Genomic DNA, 21649 nt, shown 5'->3' with positions numbered 1-21649 from the left:
ACAGGTGATGATTTGAGTAGTGGACACTTTGATGTTTATGAATGTTTAAACTCTCAAAAGCTGGATGTGAAGTTATCGATGAAACCGGTTGTGTGCTTACAACGCTTGACAGATGCCGAATGTCTCTTCAACACAAGTCCTACAAATACTGTCGTAATTGAAACAAACCATGAAACTCAAACCGATTACGACAGCAGCAATCCAAGCTGTGAGATTTGAAACAAGATTACTGTTCACATGGCCGACTGTACGTTACATGCTCAGAGTAAGCTCAGCGCACAGCTTGGTCATATTACAACCGGAGGGCCGAACTCACAATGTGGTATACAAAGAGATCCTTAACAAATAATTATTGGGAGATTTACACTCAGTTTAAAAAGGTTTAATTTTCTTCTTAATAAAAATTTTAAGTACTTCGCTGCTGTGAAGCGCGGGTATTTTGCTAGTAAATATATATATATATATACTCAATAATAAAAACAAAATAGTAATAATAGAGGTTAATTACATATATTAATATTAGGAATACAACAAAATTAGAATCTGGTAACTGGCACACACTCCACTGTGGCTCATGTGATCATTCTTGGTCATATTGGCCGTTGTGTTCAGTTGTCTATTAAGACTGAGTGCAGCACATATATATTGGGGCACAAAAATCTTTTAAGGATTTATGGCTTCTAAAGGTCTTAATCCGGCCCTGGATGTCACTTGGTATATTTCAAACTGGGCTATTTGCTGAAAAGTTCAGCAAGATTTTGTACATGTCCTGAATAAAATATAAATAGTGGATACATGTTTTAAGAGTATTTCAAAATATATATTTTTTTTTTGGTTAATTGAATTGTTAACCCCGTGTCTGCGTGGGTTTCCTCCCACAGTTGAAAGACATGCAGGTTAGGTGGATTGGCGATTCTAAATTGGCCCTAGTGTGTGTGAGCGTGTGTGTGTGTGTGTCCTGTTGTGGGTTGGCACCCTGCCCAGGATTGGTTCCTGCCTTGTGCCCTATGTTGGCTGGGATTGGCTCCAGCAGACCCCTGTGACCCTGTGTTCGGATTCAGCGGGTTGGAAAATGGATGGATGGATGAATTGTTAAATGGAAATCAGGGTATGTTAAATTATTTGCAAACTCATTCTAACAAGCTGAACTGTTTAAAAACAAAAAGTTATTTAAGAACAGATAAAAAAGGTGCATCATTAAATACATTTTTGAACTACTTCATTCCTTAAAATTTCCTGCTGCGCTTTTAAAAAAAAAATCATCACATCCTCAAACTGCACCCCAAGAACTTCTTTCCCTCAACTTTACTAAAGCTTAAACTAAGCACTTCAACTAGCACTGATAAACCTCAGGACTCTTTTCCTAATTTGACTCATAATAACTGTTTTAGGTTTAAACCCCATGTGATTCCTGTGTGGAATTTGCATGTTCGCCCCACATGTGAGTCTCCTCCAGGTGCTCCACTTTCCTCAGACAGTCTAAAGACGTGCAGTTTAAGTGAACTGGCAATGCTAAAGTAGCCCCTGACGCGTGTGTGTGTGTGTGTGTGTGTGTGTGTGTGAAGGGGGTGTTCACCATGTGATAGAATGGCACCCTGACCAGGTGTTGTTTCTGTCTTGAACTTGATGCTTGCTGTGAAAGGCCTCCAAGACCCTGCCCAGGATAAGCAGTTTAAAAAATGGATAGATGGAGTATTGCTTTAACAACACACTTGTTTCCCACTTTTTTATTTTAGAAATATTCATCTAAAGATAAAATGCTTGAATGGAAATAACATTATTATTATTATTGTTATTATATTATTATTATTATTATTATATAATCTTTGTTTTTGTCACTTTATAACTCTGCTGTCATTTTGATAACAACCCTCTTCTTGGGTCCCAGTACTATACCAGTTTTCTAATTGGGATCCTCATATTAAAAAGCTATAATATCAAACTGCAGGGCCAGTGCACCACATGTCACCACAGGTTTACACCAGCAATTTTAGACCAACAGTTATAGGATGGAAGTTAAGGATAGTATGGTTTGAATCTAGGTTAAATGGTTACAGTTAATGTTTAGGACTAGTGTTGTTAAGGTTAGGCTTTGGTGTGGTGAGCATGACAGTCAATTTGATTTGTGACAAGTTCTAAACTTCTATTACCAAACTGCTGCTCCAGACATGTGGTGATGTCACTTCTGACGTGAAAATGATGGCACAGACCTGCGGTGACTTATGATGTTGTGACTCTTCCGGTGGATACTTCTTATTTTATTTTAGTAGGTAGACTACAGGCGCATGAAATATCATTCTAGTAGCATATCCTCAAAGGCCACCAATCTGCTTTAGTGAATGATTAATATGTGGTTAGCCGTAACATATTTTGATGTAAATCTTTTTCTTTTTATGTTGTGTTTTAAATTCTTAGTCATAACTTCTTTTTCGTAACATATCGTTCTCATTACGGTTTCTCAGTAAAGCTCTACTTCTTGGTACATAATCAAACATAAGAAAGAGTCAGATAAATTCTATTTTTTAGTTTGTTTAAACATACAAATAAGCCTAAATCCCACAGTGATAATACCTGCGCCAAAGATTTAAACACATGTACACATGTAAAAGTAACAGATCTTTAGATTAGATTAGAAACATTTTATGAATCATTAATGGTACGTTACAGTTCTTTACTGGGTTGTGTGGTTCCTTACAGAACTATTGCTTGACAAAGCACCATTGCATTCTGGGACGGGTTCTTTGCATATGATGTAGGTTCCTTGTGCTTTGAAAAATGTCCTAATATGTATTAAAACAACTAAAATGTTTAATTGGGCGGCACGGTGGTGCAGTGGTAGCGCTGCTGCCTCGCAGTTAGGAGACCTGGGTTCGCTTCCCAGGTCCTCCCTGCGTGGAGTTTGCATGTTCTCCCCGTGTCTGCGTGGGTTTCCTCCCACAATCCAGAGACATGCCAGTTAGGTGGATTGGCGATTCTAAATTGACCCTAGTGTGTGCTGTGTGTGTCCTGTGGTGGGTTGGCACCCTGCCCAGGATTGGTTCCTGCCTTGTGCCCTGTGTTGGCTGGAATTGGCTCCAGCAGACCCCCGTGACCCTGTATTCGGATTCAGCAGGTTAGAAAATGGATGGAAAATGTTTAATGTATGATAGGATAATAGCAAATTGAGAACCTCAATTTAACTTGTGGGCTTATAGTTATTTTTTTTTTATTTCACTAATCTGTTTCCATCTATTCGTGGCTGTTTACTGCATGGAGCCTGTTGCAGATCTAAATAAATAAAATGCTATTTCTGGAACCTTAAGGTGGATGGGTCTTTTGGGAAACAAAATGGTTCCCCTATGGCATCGCTCTGTAGGACCGCTTTGGAACCTTTATTTTTAAGAGCATAATGTCAGGCAGTAACTTCTACCGTCACCCAACCTGCGGGTGTCGCACCCGCGGTCAGCACTAAAGTAAATCCGAGATGAACAAAGCCGCACTTACCTGGGGGTGAAGAGGAATCTGCGCTCGCTTTATCTCGTTTCGTTTTATCTCGTCTCGAAGCCATAGCAAGACGTTTACAAAAATACGAGCTCAGTAAAACTGGAGCAACCGAAAGAAGAAGAAGAAGAAGAAGTAAAACAAGGACAACTGCGAGTCGAGGCAAAGAAAATGCGCTGCAAGCCCACAACAAGTGAAAAAGCCACATGTATAAAGGTGTGGTTGGATTTGAAGTGTCCTTTTAGCTCCCTCTCGATCTTTGTTTCGTTTCTTTCGTACTACTGGCTGCAGTCTAGGGATCTGCACGCGAATTCGCCAACACATTACTTTCATTTTCAATTTCAGCTTTATTGTGTTGGTGCACGTATGCATTTCATATACCAGCGCGGCGTGATGATACTTTGATTTCAAGACCTGGATTTTATGATGTCGTTTTTGAAATCAAAATATTATTGAAGTGAACGAACACAGGAAATAAACATCGCAACTATTTTCTTATAATGAAAAACATAAAATACCCCCCGCACACACACATATACATACATACGCGCGCACACACACCAAGTTTACTGAGAAAAGGTTGTACAGTGGCGCATGCTGCAAATCGATATGCACGTTTATTATTATTATTATTATTATTATTATTATTATTATTATTATTATTATTATTATTATTATTATTATTGCTCTGCCCAGGATTATTTTCTTACACTATTTGGAATACATGGGTTAATAAAAAGAGATGGACTGGCGCCCCCTCCAGAGATTGCTCCTACATTTCGGTCGATGACTGGATCTGTGCAAAACTTTTTTAAAACCTGGCAGGACCTAATCAGTAACATTTTAAAATAAGCATTTAAATTGGAGAAAATGGTTTTCTCCCCCTTTTTTCTACTCTTAAAATTTGACTCTGGCTGTTGGTCTTGCTGTTTTTTTCATGGGTGGGGGTTGATTTGAACTTCGTTTTGTCAAGTTTGTCTTGCTTGTGTGGAACGTTACTTGCTTTTAATAAGTTCAATAAAATGTAAAAAAAAAAAAAACACCTTATATTAGCCCCCCCTGACTTTGCAATGTGGATCATTCTTCTTCTGAAGCATTCCCACTTTTATGTGGGGTAACTATTGTGTCATCCACCTCTACTCTCATAAGAAAGTCAACTGGTCAGTCTTGGTTCTGGCAACTTTTTTATTGAGTGGATGCTCTTCCTGGCATCCGCCACCGTTGTTGGTGGTGGACCTAGCCTTTGAATTAAGTCCAGCAGCTCATTATTTGGAATCAGAGTTTTCCATCTCCTAGACCAGGGGTGTCAAACTCCGGCCCTGGAGGGCCGCAGTGTCTGCAGGTTTTCATTCTAATCATCTTCTTAATTAGTGACCTGTTTTTGCTGCTAATTTACTTCTTTTGCCTTAGTTTTAATTAACTTAGCTCAGGCTTCTTTGTTGTTTCTTTTTCCTTAATTAGCAGCCAAACAATAATGAGACACAAAACGAGCCGCCACATGACCAGCTCACCTATGCCCATCACACAATATCTGAAAATAAAGAAAGATGATGGTCTCAGTAAGGCTGATCTCTCAGGTTACCAAAACATCTTGATGGTCAAGTCAAGTTCAAGTCAAGTTGGGGAGTATGCACTGGTACAGCGCATTGCCGCACCCACCACACTACGAAACAACTCGGAATCCCGGTTGGCAACCCCCCAGGCAGACACGTGGTCCAGTCCCACCCTCCGGAAATGACCCTCTATCTACATCAGCCAGGTGTTACGTGGGCGACCCCTTGGCCTGGTCCAGCCACTCGGGTCCCCAACAATGAGGATCTTACGAGCCGGATCACCCTCGGGTAATGGTGCCACATGGCCGTAGTGCCGTAACCGACGCTCCCTCACAATGCAGGTAGTGTGCTTCATTCTGGACTCCATGAGCAACACAAAGTCAAACCAATGGTACCCAAGAATTTTCCGGAGAGACACAGTACCAAAGGAGTCCAGTCTTCATCTCGGGTCACTGGATAGTGTCCATGTCTCACGACCATATAGCAAGACAGGAAGCACCAGGACTCTAAAGACTTGGACCATCGTCCTTTCACAGATATCGGGAGCACCACACACTCCTTCCCAGCGACCTCATGACCCCCCATGCTTCCCCAATCCGTCTACTGACTTCATATTAAGAGTCACCACAGACATGAATGTCACTGCCAAGGTAAGTAAATCTCTCGATGATGAGGTCGACACTCTCTTCGCATACAGTCACACTGCTGATGGCCGTGCCCAAGAGGTCATTAAAGGCCCGACTCTTGGTTTTTATCAGGACCCTCGTAAGCCCAGACAGTCAGACTCCTCACTCAGTCTCTTGAGCTCCCTGATCAGAGTCTCCATTGATTCCGCGAAGATCACAGCATTGTCAGCAAAGTCAAGATCCGTGAATCTTTCTTCACCAACAGATGAACACTTGACAGTGTTCTTAGAAAAAAAACAGAAAATCAGCAGTTTTGGAAATGTCTGTGTGATGTAGTGCGTCCACAGCTCAGATCAAAGGCCACTTTTTAAAAAAATAATCGCCACACTTGCAGCTTAGGGAGGTAGTGTGGCCGGAGCGGTTCCTGGGTGATTCGTGATGCGGATGGTCCTCGCAGGTGAGGAGTCATACGCATCCGTAATTGTTGCTAATTGCCACACCTGATCCACGTCCCCATAATATATAATAGAAGTGCGAGGCGGATGGGGAAGATGAAAGAAAGAAGAGAGAGACAAGAACGTGAAGGAAGGTTAAGGGTGAAGAAGATGGCAGGAAGCAGTACGGAGAAAGTCAGTGAGAGCGAGAGCAGGCTCATGAAAGTTTAAATGCAGCTGGTAGGAGAGCCCCAGAGGAGTGTTTGGCCAACTCTCGGAGGGGGCAGATTGAAGCAGTCGCTGCAGCTGAGCAGTTTGGAGGAGCTGTAGTGACCGGCAGAGGAAACAACTTGGCGCAGAAGGTGGCGGGAGTCGTGGAGGCTTTGGGAATGTTGAGCCCCGGCGTGAGCGCCCTGGCAGCTAGGGAAGGAACCCAAGTGTCGGTCCGGCTGGAACCCAACATAGCCGGGGATTGGAGGGCTACCGGACCAGAAAAGAAGGAGCTGCATTTGCTGGTAGGGCAACTAACCTGTTGCGGGGCCCATTAGGGGAGAAGCAGCAGTAGAAGAACGCACCTGGCTTTAGTTTTAAAGAAAGACTGCTTCCAGCCTTTATTTTAACCTCGGTTTTAAAAGAATTTTTCTTCTATTCCATCCTTTTACCTGTTTTTATTGGATTATTTATTTGAAGATTTGAGAGACGCTGCACTTATTTATTCGGACAGTTTGTCTTTGATTTTGTTGATTTTTAATAAAAGCACTTTGCACTTTTTGCACCATCCCCTTGCTTCATGACATTACTGACGGTGTCGGGTTTAAGGGCTCCCAGAAGTAAGATGGGAGCATGGAGCAGAACCCGCATCGTCACAATCTGCTGCGGCAGAATGAGAGCAGCAACAAGCCAGGGAATTAAATAACGGGTTTAATGAACAGCAAGAATCGGCTTCTCATTAAGAAAGTAGTTGGCATTTGAAGCCCCAATTTAGCTGGTCATCTGTTGGCTCGTTTCACGTCTCATTTCTGTTTGACTGCCATTTAATGAAGAAAAGAATCGATTCAGAGGATTGAATCCTTTAAAACAGGGCTGTTGAAATGAAGGGAAAAGGAGTTAATTAGCAGTGAAAACTGGCCACTGATTAGGAAAAGAGTTAGAATGAAAACTTGCAGCCACTGCGGCCCTCCAGGACTGGAGTTCGACACCCCTGTCCTAGACAAAGCTTCCCGGCAAAGCTAATGAGCCTGGTCTGACTGCGGTTTCGCCCGGGGTCATGCAGTTTTCCATGGTTTGCCACATTGAGGCACTGAAATAGTCTTGCTATTAGCAGGCTTTATGTAGCAGTAGGGAGGGTTTACACACTTGGACTTTATCGAGTTTAAAGCGTTGGGCAATGCTGACAAATATCAGTTTCAGTGAGGGTGATATTCTTTCATCATGCAAACATCTATAGATCTTATTTACTGCAGTAAAATATTAATGCTCTTTCCGTTCAAATAAGTCTGGCATACCTAATACTAACAGAAGGAAATGGAGATAATATCAATCAATCAATCAATCAATCAACATTTATTTATATAGCACATATTCATACAAAAAAATGTAGCTCAAAGTGCTTTACAAAATGAATAGAAAAATAGAAGACACAATAAAAATAAACATAAGTCAACGTTAATTAACATAGAATAAGAGTAAGGTCCGATGGCCAGGGTGGACAGAAAAAACAAAATAAAACTCCAAAGGCTGGAGAAAAAAATAAAATCTGTAGGGGTTCCAGACCAAGAGACCGCCCAGTCCCCTCTGGGCATTCTACCTAACATAAATCATCATATTTTCATGGAAGGACCTGATGATGATGGTCACGTAGACTTCTGGCTTTCAGTCCATCATTGTTGGAGCATCATGATGCTTTGAGTAGGTGGTGGTGGCAGGCCGCCACCACAAAAAACCGAAAAAGAAACAGAAGAGAGTAGGGGTCAGTACGGATTTTAGAGCCACCATGAATAGTTATTATGAAGAATTGAACATACAGAGTATCAGGATTATGTTAAAGTGAAGTTATAAAAGGCCATGTTAAAGTAATGTGTTTTCAGCAGTGTTTTAAATTGCTCCACTGTATTTGCCTGGCGAATTCCTATTGGCAGGCTATTCCAGATTTTAGGTGCATAGCAGCAGAAGGCCGCCTCACCACTTCTTTTAAGTTTAGCTTTTGGAATTATAAGGAGACACTCATTTGAAGATCTAAGGTTACGATTTGGAATATAACGTGTCAGGCATTCCGATATATAAGATGGAGCGAGATTATTTAAGGCTTTATAAACCATAAGCAGTATTTTAAAGTCAATCCTGAATGACACAGGTAACCAGTGTAGTGACATCAAAACTGGAGAAATGTGTTCGGATTTTCTTTTCCCAGTTAGGATTCTAGCAGCTGCATTCTGCACTCGTTGCAAATGATTTATGTCTTTTTTGGGTAGTCCTGAGAGGAGTGCGTTACAGTAATCTAGTCTACTGAAAACAAAAGCGTGAATTAATTTCTCAGCATCTTTCAATGATATAAGAGGTCTAACTTTAGCTATGTTTCTTAAATGAAAAATGCTGTCCTAGTGGTCTGATGAATATGCGATTTAAAATTCAGATTACAGTCAACGGTTACCCCTAATTTTTTACTTCCGTCTTAACTTTTAATCCTAGTGCATTAAGTTTATTTCTGATAACCTCGCTGAATCCATTATTGCCAATTACCAAAATTTCAGTTTTCTCTTTATTTAGTTTGAGAAAATTACTATTCATCCATTCAGAAATACCAGTAAGACATTGTGTTAGTGTATCGAAAGAGTCGGAGTCATCAGGTGCTATAGATAAGTACAGCTGTGTGTCATCAGCATAGCTGTGGTAGCTCACATTGTAACCTGAGATAATCTGACCTAACGGAAGCATATAGATTGAGAATAACAGCGGACCCAGGATAGAGCCTTGTGGAACACCATATCGGATATCATGTGTCTTTGAGATTTGATTACCACAACTCACAAAGAATTTTCTCCCTGCCAGGTAGGATTCAAACCAATTTAAGACCCTGCCAGAGAGGCCCACCCATTGACTAAGGCGATTTCTAAGAATATTATGATCAATGGTGTCAAATGCAGCACTCAGATCTAAGAGGATGAGAACAGATAAATGGCCTCTGTCTGCATTTACCCAAGTCATTTACTACTTTAACAAGTGCAGTTTCTGTACTGTGATTTGTTCTGAAGCCTGACTGAAAAGTATCAAGAATAGCAGGTTTATTTAGGTGGTCATTTAACTGCATAATGGCTGGCTTCTCTAGAATTTTACTTTAGAAGGGGAGGTTAGAAATGGGTCTAAAATTTTCAAAGGCAGAGGGGTCAAGATTATGTTTCTTAAGAAGGGGTTTAACTACAGCAGTCTTAAGACAGTCTGGAAAGACCCCGTATCTAATGACGAATTTACTATGTCCAGAATATTGTCAATTAGAACGCCTGATATTTCTTTGAAAAACCTTGTTGGTATTGGGTCAAGGACGCAGGTGGAGGATTTCAGTTGAGAGATTATACTATGTAATTCAGGTAAATCTATCCTGGTGAAAGCATTTAATTTGTTTATAATGGAGTACCGGAGCTTTGGAGGTTCTGCAGTGTTGGGGAGATATACTATGTTATCTCTAATATCATTAATTTTTTGAGTGAAAAATACAGCAATGTTCTCACAGGTTTCACTGGAAGTATTCTGGGGGCATTCCTTTGTGTTCCCTGGGTTTAACAGACGGTCAATTGTTGAAAATAAGACTCTGGGATTACTAGCATTGTTATTTATAATATTAGAGAAATAGCAGCGCCTATTAATAATAATAATAATAATAATAATAATAATAGAATAATAATAATAATAATAATAATAGAAATGGGAAAATATGTTTCAAAGTACCTGGAAAAAGTCATGTGAAACAGTGCGCCCCATGGAAATTGTTTAAAGATATTTGAACAGACAAACAGTAGATCATCATGCAGACAGTGCCGACAGATAAAGGTGACCTGCTTGAACAAATGACACGGTATTTTCATTGTCATAATCTACCTGAACAAAAAGGCAGGTTTGTCACTTGGGAAACGTAAGCCCACCCTTCCATTTCTCATCATTTCAAGTCCATCAGATTATAATCAGGTGTTCCAGATGAGGTGCCAATAATTAGAATTTCCTTAGGGAGCCAGCAGGTGGACCCGACTGTCTTATTCAAACTGTAGATATCAGGGGTCCAGTGTTCTCTTTGTTGACGTGTGTGGTGTCATCACGCCAAGATCAAAAGATCTCTCTAAGGCTCTCAGGAAGAAGGCTGTGGATGCCTAGGAGTCTGGCATGGGATTTAAAAAGAATACCAAATTATTTGAACTCAGTCTCCACTGTAAAGAAAATCATCTACAAGTGGTGTGGATTTCAAATTCAGCCCAACAGCTGACAATCTGCTACTAAAAGTAGGCTCCAAAAACCTCAGAATTTCATTGTAGGATCTGCAGGTAACTCTTGCAAACGTTGTTGTCAAAGTGCAGATATCTACAGTCAGAGAGAGATGGCACAAATGTGAATTGCATGAGGGTTGTGACAGAAAAAAGACTTTTGCTCCTGAAAAACAACATTAGAGGAGAACTAGAGTTTGGCATTAAACATCTAGGTAATGGACTACTGGAACAATGAGCTGTAGACAGAGGAACTAAAGATTAAGTTGTTTGGCCACACTAACAGCAGACATGTTTGACAGCATTTCAGAACAACTTCAGCTGTGAAGCATGGCGTTGAAAATGTTCTAGTTTGGGATGTTTGTCTGCCTTATGGCTGGTGCTGTTTGCAGTCATTGAGTCAACTATGTATCCTGCAGACAGAATCATATCAATGTGGGCTTGAGAAGAATGTGAAGCTATCTGTCTGAAAGCTGAATTTGAGCCAGAAAATTCAGCCAGGAATGGCTCAGAGAGAAGAAATGGAAGATTACGGACTGGCCAAGTCAAAGCATTGTTTGGTATCCCATTGAAATGTGGGGGCAGGGGTGGGGTGGTAGGGGCAGTTTTTGGGTTTGAAACAGGCAGAGCATGCCACAAAACCTACAAACATCTTGCAACTGAGGGAATTTTGCATTGAGGGCTCGTCAGTGTCAGAGACTTTTAGGCAGTTCTTCAGAATGCCTTCAAGAAGTTATTTCTACTAAAGGGGGTACTACCAGTTACTGAAGCCAAGTCTGGACTTACTTTTTCTCCAGTAGACTATTAAATCTATGGATATTAATGTTGAACAAATGATCATAAAGGCAAATGTCCGTATGTTTTTATTCAAGTATATCACCTTTATCTGTTCTGTTTTCATGATGTAGTAGAGTGACAAATGAGTACTATCTAGCATATAAGTCTTTAGGACAGCGTTTCTCAACCTTTAAGTATTTGCGACCTGAGTTTTCATGACAGTTTTTTTCACGCCCCCTTAATGTACCCCCAACGTTTTTTTTTTGAAACGTAGATGCATATTTTACTATACCTACTTAACTTTTATCGACATTTATCTAACTCTATATTTATTGTTCTAGTATCAGAATGTAGTTTTGGTTTCAACAGATGTTTTTTTCATATTTTTATTCTTGTTTTCTTTTTTTCACATCTTCGCGCCCCCCCTTTTTGTTACTTTGTGCCCCCTAGGGGGGCCTGCCCCACAGGTTGAGAACCACTGCTTTAGGAGATAGTATTAAATGCTCACTCATGATGTGAAATTTATGGCAGGGGGCAAGGGAGAATGCATCAAACTGGTTTGGCAAAGGGCTTTGTTAGAACTTTGCTTGGACATTATGTAAACCTGGTAGTCATCCTCTGCAGGAAAGCCATTAACTGCCCAGCTGGAATTACACAAAGCAACTGGAGGATGGGTTGTACCTGAGCTATTCCATTGGTGAATTGCCCAGAGAGTTGTGTGTTTGTCAAGAGCTGCATCGGGACATTTACAAAGGCATGCTCTCTTTCATGCCATTCCTCCATTGTCCTAGCAGTTATACTGAGATAGGCAGGCTGCCTGGGAGTGTGCAGATGAGGAGATGACCAGGAACAATTGAATGCAACATTAAGTTATTGGGCCACCTGAAAACTACAAATCTAGTATTATCAGGTTGTATGGTTTTGGTTTATGAAGTCAGATTCTATTTGTTTTAATAGCATTGACTTTTGTAATAAAATTGATTATGTATAAAAGTGTAGTTCATTCTCCTGTTTGTTCCTCTACTCTGTCTAATTGCCTGAGGTTATAGGTAAAGAAGGGTAGGGGAGAGCAAGTGCTAAAGTACAATACCTGAACACAGAGTGGTACGTGTGTGGGATTTGAAGCTTTCTGGTAAGGTCTACATAATAAAGAGTATGGGGAAATCAGGGTCACCATAGGACCCTATATGACAAACACTTGAGAATCTACTGTTCACCTGTTCAGATATGTGGAAAAAGTAAACAATTGGACAGCAATGCAGGGACAAACCTTGCATGAGATGCCATCATGGATTATGGAAATAAACAACAATTCGAATGTTAAAGCATCCAGCTAAGCTCTGTTTTATGTAGTCAATCACCAAGCCACTTAATCCAATTTAGAGCTGCTGGTGTGAGAGCCTATCTGTGCAAAGCAGGAAACTGTCCCAGACAACAACAACACCATTTATTTCTAGAGCGCGTCTTCATACAAATGATGGAGCTCAAAGTGCTTTACAGGATGAAAAAATAAAAAAATAAAAATAAAATTAGGCAATGCTAGGTAACATAGAATAAAAAAAAAAAAAAAAACTTCCAGAGGACTGGAGGAAAAAATAAAATCTGCAGGGTGTCCAAGGTCACAAGACCACCTAACACCCACTGGGGACTCTGGCATCACAGGGCTCTCTATTTACCTCAGTTCTACTTTATATTGTCATATTTGCTTATTTTTAAATGTTTACTATAGGTTTTGCGTGCAGAAACAAAAACCCGGTTTCTCTGGGTGCTACAGCTGGATTATTTAAGGGAAGAAAGACCTTAAACATTTCAGTGTTAGTCTATGGTGCTTCATGTTGGCTACAGTATGGTGTCAGCATTTGTTTATGTAAAAAATGGGAGAAAAGGGAAGTGTCTGCATACCTTACTGAACTGAGGTGACAGTTTCTAGTAAAATGAAACTAAAGATTGTTTCTATATTTTGAGTCCAAAACAAAATAGAAATTGTGTTGTCATGAGTAAAAATTAACCATTTGACTGAAGTAACGTATTTATCCATCCATCCATCCATCCGTATTTATAGTTCTTGATTTTTAAAGTCCGGTGTCTTGATTATAGACAGATGTGAATTCATATAAATCAAACATGCAACCCTCAAGCGATCTCACAGTGGATAATATAATAATGGCATGCTAAAGAGAGACAGCATCCACCCTTCTGTAATGAACTCGTCACCTTGAAGGAAGGTAACACCACCTACAGATGTCAGTGGCATGCCAAAAGAAGACTTGATGACACAGTAAAAAGTCTTCATTTCTTTCATATCAGCATTTGTCAGGATTTCCACTGCTGTCACAGACAACCACTCATTCTCTATTCATCTAATGCGATTTTGAACTTTTGTCTTCCAGATCTTAAATTGGCCTCTTTTGACTTTGCTCTGTGGATCATTCTCAAACTGAGCTCTTACCAGGGGTTTCTGGTTGATAAGCATGTACATTTCTAGGTCAGAGATTTTGGCTCAGATGCCCAATGTGTTCATTGGCAGTTTTCATTGGCAGCTTCAGTATCCCCCATTACGCATTGATGTCTGCTGAGAAGAGGAGTGGCACATTTAGAGAGCTCATCACTTAGTTCTGCATTCAACCGAAGTCTGCAAGCTGGATCTCTCAGGTGGTCAAGATCAAACTTCCTGAGGGATGCTGCTTGATTGTGGGTAGGCTGGCGAGTCTTCCATTTCAAATTGACCTTGAATATGATCAGTCAATGGATCAGACTGCACCACCCTGGTGATCATGATGTCAGAGCAGTTGCTGGTTTGTGTGATGACAGTCAGCCAAGTGCCAGTGCTGCAACACTGGATGCATCCAAGATACAATACAATACAATACAATACAGTTTATTTTTGTATAGCCCAAAATCACACAGGAAGTGCCGCAATGGGCTTTAACAGGCCCTGCCTCTTGACAGCCCCCCAGCCTTGACTCTCTAAGAAGACAAGGAAAAACTCCCAAAAAAACCTTGTAGGGAAAAATGGAAGAAACCTCGGGAAAAGAAGTTCAAAGAGAGACCCCTTTCCAGGTAGGTAGGGCGTGCAGTGGGTGTCAAAGGTAGGGGGTCAATACAATACAATATACAAAACAGAACAATTCCTTAATACAGCATAATAATAAAAATTTTAGAAGTACGGTTTAACAGTAGACGATATCACATAATAAGATGTGGATATTTTTAGAGTTCTGGTGACCTCATCCATCAAGCTGCCTCCCCATTTGGCCAGTCCACGGCTGAAACGTTGCTCCGATGAAAGGACCCCTCTTTCCCATGATTCAGGTGATCCTCCATCAGGGATGACTTTACCACAGGCAGGCAAACAACTTGGCAGGTGGGCCGTGGCACCAATTGCCACATTTGGGTACCGAGAACAGAAACAGAATAGGTGAGGATTAGTATTCAAATATAATTATCATGTTACTTATGTTTTAGTGCTAACGACTGACAACAGAGATGCAGTCTGCACAGTTAATCAGCAGCTCTAGTCAGGGTGTGCTAAACTGAAGTAGTGAGTCTTCAGCCGGGATTTAAAGGCTGAGACCGAAGGGGCATCTCTTATAGAAGCAGGAAGACCATTCCACAGTTTAGGGGCCCTGTAACTAAAAGATGGCTTTTGCTTCTCTTTTATCCCATGTAAAGTGTTTGTAATTATCAGGTTAAGCTCAGAGCATAACCTCAGGAAGAGAAGCTGGTTTGATTACACATTTCCTGACCCCTTCTTCCAAATCCCAATTACTCACATGACATGGCTCCTGGCAACTGAAGCACTGAAGTCCACAAGGATGGACAGTTTGTCCTATTTATGAACCACTTACAGCACCTATTGAAGCCTATTTTCAAAGAAGTCGTTGACATCTTTATCAGAGTCCAGTGTGGGATCATAGGCGCTGACAATGGTCATACAGATTTGTCAAGCAAGAGAACACAAAGAGTCCTAATCCTTTTGGTAATTCTTATCAGATGCAAGTTGCAGGTAATCACAATAGAGGTCTTGTTGGTAAATTTAAACCAGTGATCAGCAGCTGGTTTTCCTTTCCAAAACAAAGCATAGCCAGCTCTGAATTCTCTTTATTGGCTTTCATTTGGGAGACTGCAATCAATGACGGCAGTAATATTTTAAATCTTAGGAGTTCTCTTGCCAGCAGGGCAATTCTTCTCTCAGGGTGGTCAATGTTTGAGTCCTGTCTGTTGAGAACAGTTCTGACGTTCCATGTTAAAAGAATGAGTGGAACCTTGGAGGATTTTAAACTCTGTTTGATCATGCCATAGATGGATGAGCTTGCCGAGCGTAGCAGCCCAGATGAGCTTCACTAAGGCTAACAGTTCTTAGGCCACCTTTCCTAGGCCCCTCTTCCTGTGAGGTGAGTGGTACAACACCAAAATCAGCCCACTCAGTTGTGAAGATTGGACACAGAGTACCAGGGTAGCCTCCATTCTCTGGAATGAATGCTCATTGGGTCTCCACCACCAAGATACAGATTTGGCACTAGGGGGAATGCCAGTTTTTATTGTGTTTATTTATCAACACAGCTGAATGTGCTGCAAGGTCTTCAAAAGCAATCAAATGAAACCAACTGAGCTTTATTTCATGTAGCCGTTGGCCAACCCACTTAATCCAATGCAGGTTGTGGGGGCCAGAGCCTATCTTGGCAGGACTGGTTGTAAAGGAGGAAGCAATCCCAAACAGCATGCCAGTCCATCGCAGGGCTCTCTATTTAACTTAGTTTTACTTTCTATTATCACAGTAACTTATTTTAAATATTACATACGGATGCTGTCCCCATAAGGAAAAACTGGGTGGTCTGAGTGCTACAGCTGTGGATTACTTAAGGGAAGAACGACATGAAATATTTCATTGTTCAGTCTGTGGTGCTTCATGTTGGCGTCACTAGAGTCTGGGCATTTACTTAAGTGAAAAACAGGAGAAAACGAGAGTGTCTGCATTCCTTGATTCACTGAGGTGGCAGTTTCTAGTAAAATGAAACTGAAAATTGTTTTTATATTTAGAGTCCGATTAAAATAAAGCAAAAGAGAAATTGCATTGTCATGAGAACAAAATTAACCATTTGACTGAAGTAACGTGTTTATTGGTTTTTAAAAATCACCGTCGGTTTTAAACTGACGTGAATTCCTAAACCATCAAACCCAAAAACATTTCATTTATTTTCTGAAGGTGACTTTCCTTTTTCATTATCCTGTAGTTGGCAGGAAACAACCCTTGGAATTGCAACCAATTCAGCTCAGGGCACACATCCTCACCCACACAAATGCCAGGTCCGTTTTAGATTTTCAAATCAACCAAACAAAACATCTTTGTACTAAGAGAAAAGTTCAACATGGACTTATAGAGAGCATGCAAACTCCTCACAGTTTGAGAGAAGGACCACACTAGCCTAGGGTTGTCAGATTAGAAAATTAGAAATATGGGACACTCTTAAAATCTCTCTCTATATCACTATATACAGGTATATAAATTTATTACATGCCCCCTACACACCCAGACCAATATACTGTACTATATAAAAGTAGAGACATAAGTTAAAAGCATAAAGCAAGGATTTTAATGGGTTATGAGGAAAACAAAAGTAAAATCATTTGATTTTTTTTTTAATACAAGCTAAAAACAATTCTGTAAAAGTGAAATAATTTGAAAATATTTATTTAATACAGACAACAGAGAATTATTATTATTATTATTTAATACAGGCAGTTAGAAAAAAAGTGGGCAGTGGCAAGTAGTAACACCACCCTTTGTTGACAGTCACTGTATATGGCAATGCTGATCCAGAACTGCACAGCCGCGCGGCTGGAGAGCCAAACGGTAATAAGAGTGTCGCCGTCCTCTGCCATCCAGAGCAACTGAACGAGCTGCAAACAGACAGCAAACACTCGCTTCCTCTTTACATTTTGGTTATTTTCATCAAGAGAATCTGAGAAAAGAAAGTGTAATTACTTACAAAATTGCAACTAAGTACCGTAAGAAGGTAGTAAAAATATATTTTTATTATGAAATTTGAAAATGAACCAAATACGGGAAATTTGGGTGTCCCTGAAAGGTCAGTACAGGACAGGGGAGAATATGATCAAATATGAGACATGTCCCGTATATAAGGGACGTCTGGCAACCCTACACTAGCCCTACACTCTTCCAACATTCATCCAAGCTTCAAACCAACTGTATAGAAATATGTAATTGTTATTTCTATATGAAGTATTTATTTATAGGTCCTGTCATCAAAATTAGTTTTCCAAAAAAAAAAACCCACTTAATCAGAGAAGTGATTATCCCCTCACTCAACACCTTTTCCTCCTGGCAAATGCAGTTATCAAAATATTTTTTAAGGAAGAAATTTGTAATTGTACTTTCTTCAGAAGAATGCATTATCTCAAAGGCAAAGTAAGAAACAAGTTAAAAAGTATAGCAACTGCCTCCTCTGCATAGCACAAACATTATGTTAAGCCGTGCCACTGTGGTGCTCACCGGTGTTGAATGCTAAAGGATTCTCACTCTTTTCATCACATTTTCTGTAGCTCGCAGTCCTTTTTAGCAAGATCACCTGCTGTTGCTGCAGTGGCTTGAATTCTTATGTGACTTTGACAGGCTCCCTGTTCTTACACAATCCCTTACAGCTGCTCTTTTGCATTATGATATGGCAGCTCGTAATGATACTGAAATAGGATTGATGACACCCTCTGTTGATACACAGATCAGCACCATTATCGTAATTAATTTGAGTTTTTAAATCATAGATAAAACTTTGTGACTTTGGAAAACATAGAGAAGTCACCTAGTCATTATATAGTACCTTTTAGATTATAAATATCTGTATCTTTATGTGTTTTTATTGTCTCTCATGATCCAAACCAGAAGTTCTTGTCTGTGTTTGGGGGACTGTTGCTTATTATAATACTTATATTTTTGCTGAGCTTTACTAAAGTCTAAATTTCCCCCAGGGATAAAATATTATCTACAGTATCTATCTGTCATATAGTGTCTATCAAATCTATCTATATTTACCTATAGTGCCTTTTCTATCTATCTATCTATCTATCTATTGTAATGGACGACCGGGGATCCTGCCTGAACGGGATGCCCTTTATAAGAGAAGACCGGGGGAATGGGCGTACTACCAAGAGTACCTCCCCCGGGACACGAGAGGGCAGCCCTCTTGGTTTACATCAGGGCCACGGATTTGGAGCTCAGAAGCTCAACACGCTGGGGGTGTGTGGCCATCTCCAGGGGGCCACCAGGACAGCTCCAGAGTTTGGGCATGCAGCACTTCCACCACACCCGGAAATGCTGCCAGAGGTTAATCAAGAGACACCTGGAGCACTGTGTTGGGTTGAGTGTTGGGTATATTGGCGCACGGTGTTGTGTGCAGGACATGTAAAGAAATAAAACGTGTGTTCTGGACATTCTGGGTCTGTGTGTCTGTCTGTAGTCGGGTTGATCTTCTACACTATCTATCTATCTATCTATCTATCTATCTATCTATCTATCTATCTATCTATCTATCTATCTATCTATCTATCTATTATATAATGCCTTTCACATCTATCTATCTATCTATCTATCTATCTATCTATCTATCTATCTATCTATCTATCTATCTATTATATAGTGCCTTTCACATCTATCTATCTATCTATCTATCTATCTATCTATCGATCGCATCTTTCACATCTCTATCTATCTATCTATCTATCTATCTATCTATCTATCTATCTATCTATCTATCTATCTATCTATCTATCGATCGCATCTTTCACATCTCTATCTATCTATCTATCTATCTATCTATCTATCTATCTATCTATCTATCTATCTATCTATCTATCTATCTATCTATCTATTATATAGTGCCTTTCACATCTATCTATCTATCTATCTATCTATCTATCTATCTATCTATCTATCTATCTATCTATCTATCTATCTATCTATCTATCATATAATGCCTTTCACATCTATCTATCTATCTATCTATCTATCTATCTATCTATCTATCTATCTATCTACAGTGGTGTGAAAAACTATTTGCCCCCTTCCTGATTTCTTATTCTTTTGCATGTTTGTCACACAAAATGTTTCTGATCATCAAACACATTTAACCATTAGTCAAATATAACACAAGTAAACACAAAATGCAGTTTTTAAATGATGGTTTTTATTATTTAGGGAGAAACACAATGTTCAAGCATCAGTCACAAAGTTGAAGTTACGCAGGGGTTGGATATTCCAACAAGACGATGACCCAAAACACAGTTTGAAATCTACAAAGGCATTACAATGTTCTGGAATGGCCGTCACAGTCCCCTGACTTGAATGTCATCGACAATCTATGGGATGTTTTGAAGCAGGCTGTCCATCAGATTGAACTGAACTGGAGAGATTTTGTATGAAGACTGGTCAGAAATACTTCCATCCAGAATCCAGATACTCATCACAGGCTATAGGAGGACAGCGTCTAGAGGATGTTATATTTGCAAAAAGAGGCTCAACTAAGTATTGATGTCATATCTCTGTTGCCCACATTTATGCCAATTTTGTGATGATGCATATTGCATATTTTCTGTTAATCCGATAAACTTAATGTCACTGCTGAGATTCTGCTGTTTCCATAAGGCATGTCGTACATTAAAAGGAAGTTGCTATTTTGAAAGCTCAGCCAATGATAAACAAAAATCCAAAGATTTAAGACGGGTTCACAAACTTTTTCATATGACTGTAATTGTCAAACCTTAACAAACTGCTCTGTGTTAAAGAGAAAGTCCATAATCCATAGGGTGAGGTAAGGGTCCATCTGTAAGTCCTGTAATTTACTGCAGAGAATATCAGGCTTCTACGGTGGGTTGGCACCCTGCCTAGGATTGGTTCCTGCCTTGTGCCCTGTGTTGGCTGGGATTGGCTCCAGCAGACCCCCGTGACCCTGTATTCGGATTCAGCGGGTTAGATAATGGATGGATGGAATATCAGGCTTCATGCAGTTAAATGAAATGAGTCGGAGGTTTCTACTGCACTACAAGTTCAATTCTGTCTAGCCTGAGCTTTTTTTTTAAATTATGGTTACAAGTACCTCCAATAGCACCACTTGCCTTTTAAATTACCTTGGATATTTGTACAGTTGGTGATATTTTTCAGATCTCTTTCTTTTATTTTTTTTTCCTTGGGATCAGCTTTTTAGTATGTTTGACATCACTTTGTTTTATTGTGTGAAAAACAGGGAGCACTCTCGTAGAATCCCATCATAGTTTAATTGCTAAGAGTCCAAACTACGCAAAAAGACACATTTATTCAAGAAAAGGCACACACAAGGAGGGCTGAATTAAAAGGAAGGCACAAAATGAACAATAAACAAAAGGTAGACTCACGTTACTGCCTCTCAGGACCTTCCTACATGGGTCCGATCACCAGTGCAGGATTTACGTATAAGCTACACAAGCTATAGCTTAGAGCCCCCGCCTTCTTGGGGGCCCCCAAAACAAATTGTCCGAGTGAGCAATTGTCATATATACTCATAAAGGGCCCGATGTCTCAAATAGCTTAGGGCCTTATCAAGTCTAAATCCGACATTGCCGATCACCCCATTGTGCGATCCTGAAATGGGATAAGCAAGTTAATAAAATCATTTTTCTGAGTAACCCATCAATTTTCAGACCAGGGTCTAGCAGAAGACTATATCCCACAATAGTCATCGGCCACAAGGCATGAGACAAAATTTGGACAGGACGCCAGTCCATTTTAAAGAGAACACATACACAGATCAGGGGCTTAACGAGCATCGACAATCCAACTAACCTTCGTGTCTTTGGTCTGTGCATGGGAGGAAGGAAACCCATGTGCACACAAGGAAAACGCCAAGAAGGGAGAACCCGGGGCTTGAACCCGGCTCTCCTAACGCCTTTTCTGAATTAAATGATTTATACGGCGATACAGTTAGTTTATTGAATTATATGCATTAGGTTTTAGGTCAGTGGTTCTCAATCTGTCGGGCAGGCCCCCCCTGGGGGTGCGCGAAGATGTGAAAAAAAGAAAACAAGAATCAAAAATATGAAAAATACATCTATTGAAACCGAAACAAATTGACTGAAACTATTCTGATACATTCTGATACTAGAAAAATAAATATAGAGTTAGATAAATGTCGATAAAAGTTAAGTAGGTATAATAAAATATGCATCTATGATATATCATTAATTACAAAAAAGAACAAATTGGTATAAGTGGGCTCCTTTCAAAAAACCTTAGGAGGGCCGCAATTAAAACTAGTATGAAA

At 40.1% G+C, this 21649-nt stretch overlaps 1 protein-coding gene across 3 annotated transcripts in view; it reads right to left on the bottom strand.

Moving 5' to 3' along the window:
* The window catches only part of LOC120542856 (ubiquitin carboxyl-terminal hydrolase 47), a 102937-nt gene extending 99166 nt beyond the window's left edge, over positions 1-3771 (bottom strand). For all 3 annotated transcript variants that reach the window (XM_039775555.1, XM_039775557.1, XM_039775556.1), the window contains exon 1: positions 3484-3771. In XM_039775555.1, the coding sequence (XP_039631489.1) occupies positions 3484-3688 (205 nt within the window). In that variant the 5' untranslated portion in view covers positions 3689-3771. The remainder of the gene's footprint in view (positions 1-3483) is intronic.
* Between the last annotated feature and the right edge of the window lie 17878 nt (positions 3772-21649).

The sequence above is a fragment of the Polypterus senegalus genome, chromosome 13, assembly GCF_016835505.1.
Source record: "Polypterus senegalus isolate Bchr_013 chromosome 13, ASM1683550v1, whole genome shotgun sequence".
Lineage (NCBI taxonomy): Eukaryota > Metazoa > Chordata > Cladistia > Polypteriformes > Polypteridae > Polypterus > Polypterus senegalus.
Note: the sequence above shows the minus strand (reverse complement) of the source record. Positions and strands in the feature narration are given on the sequence as shown.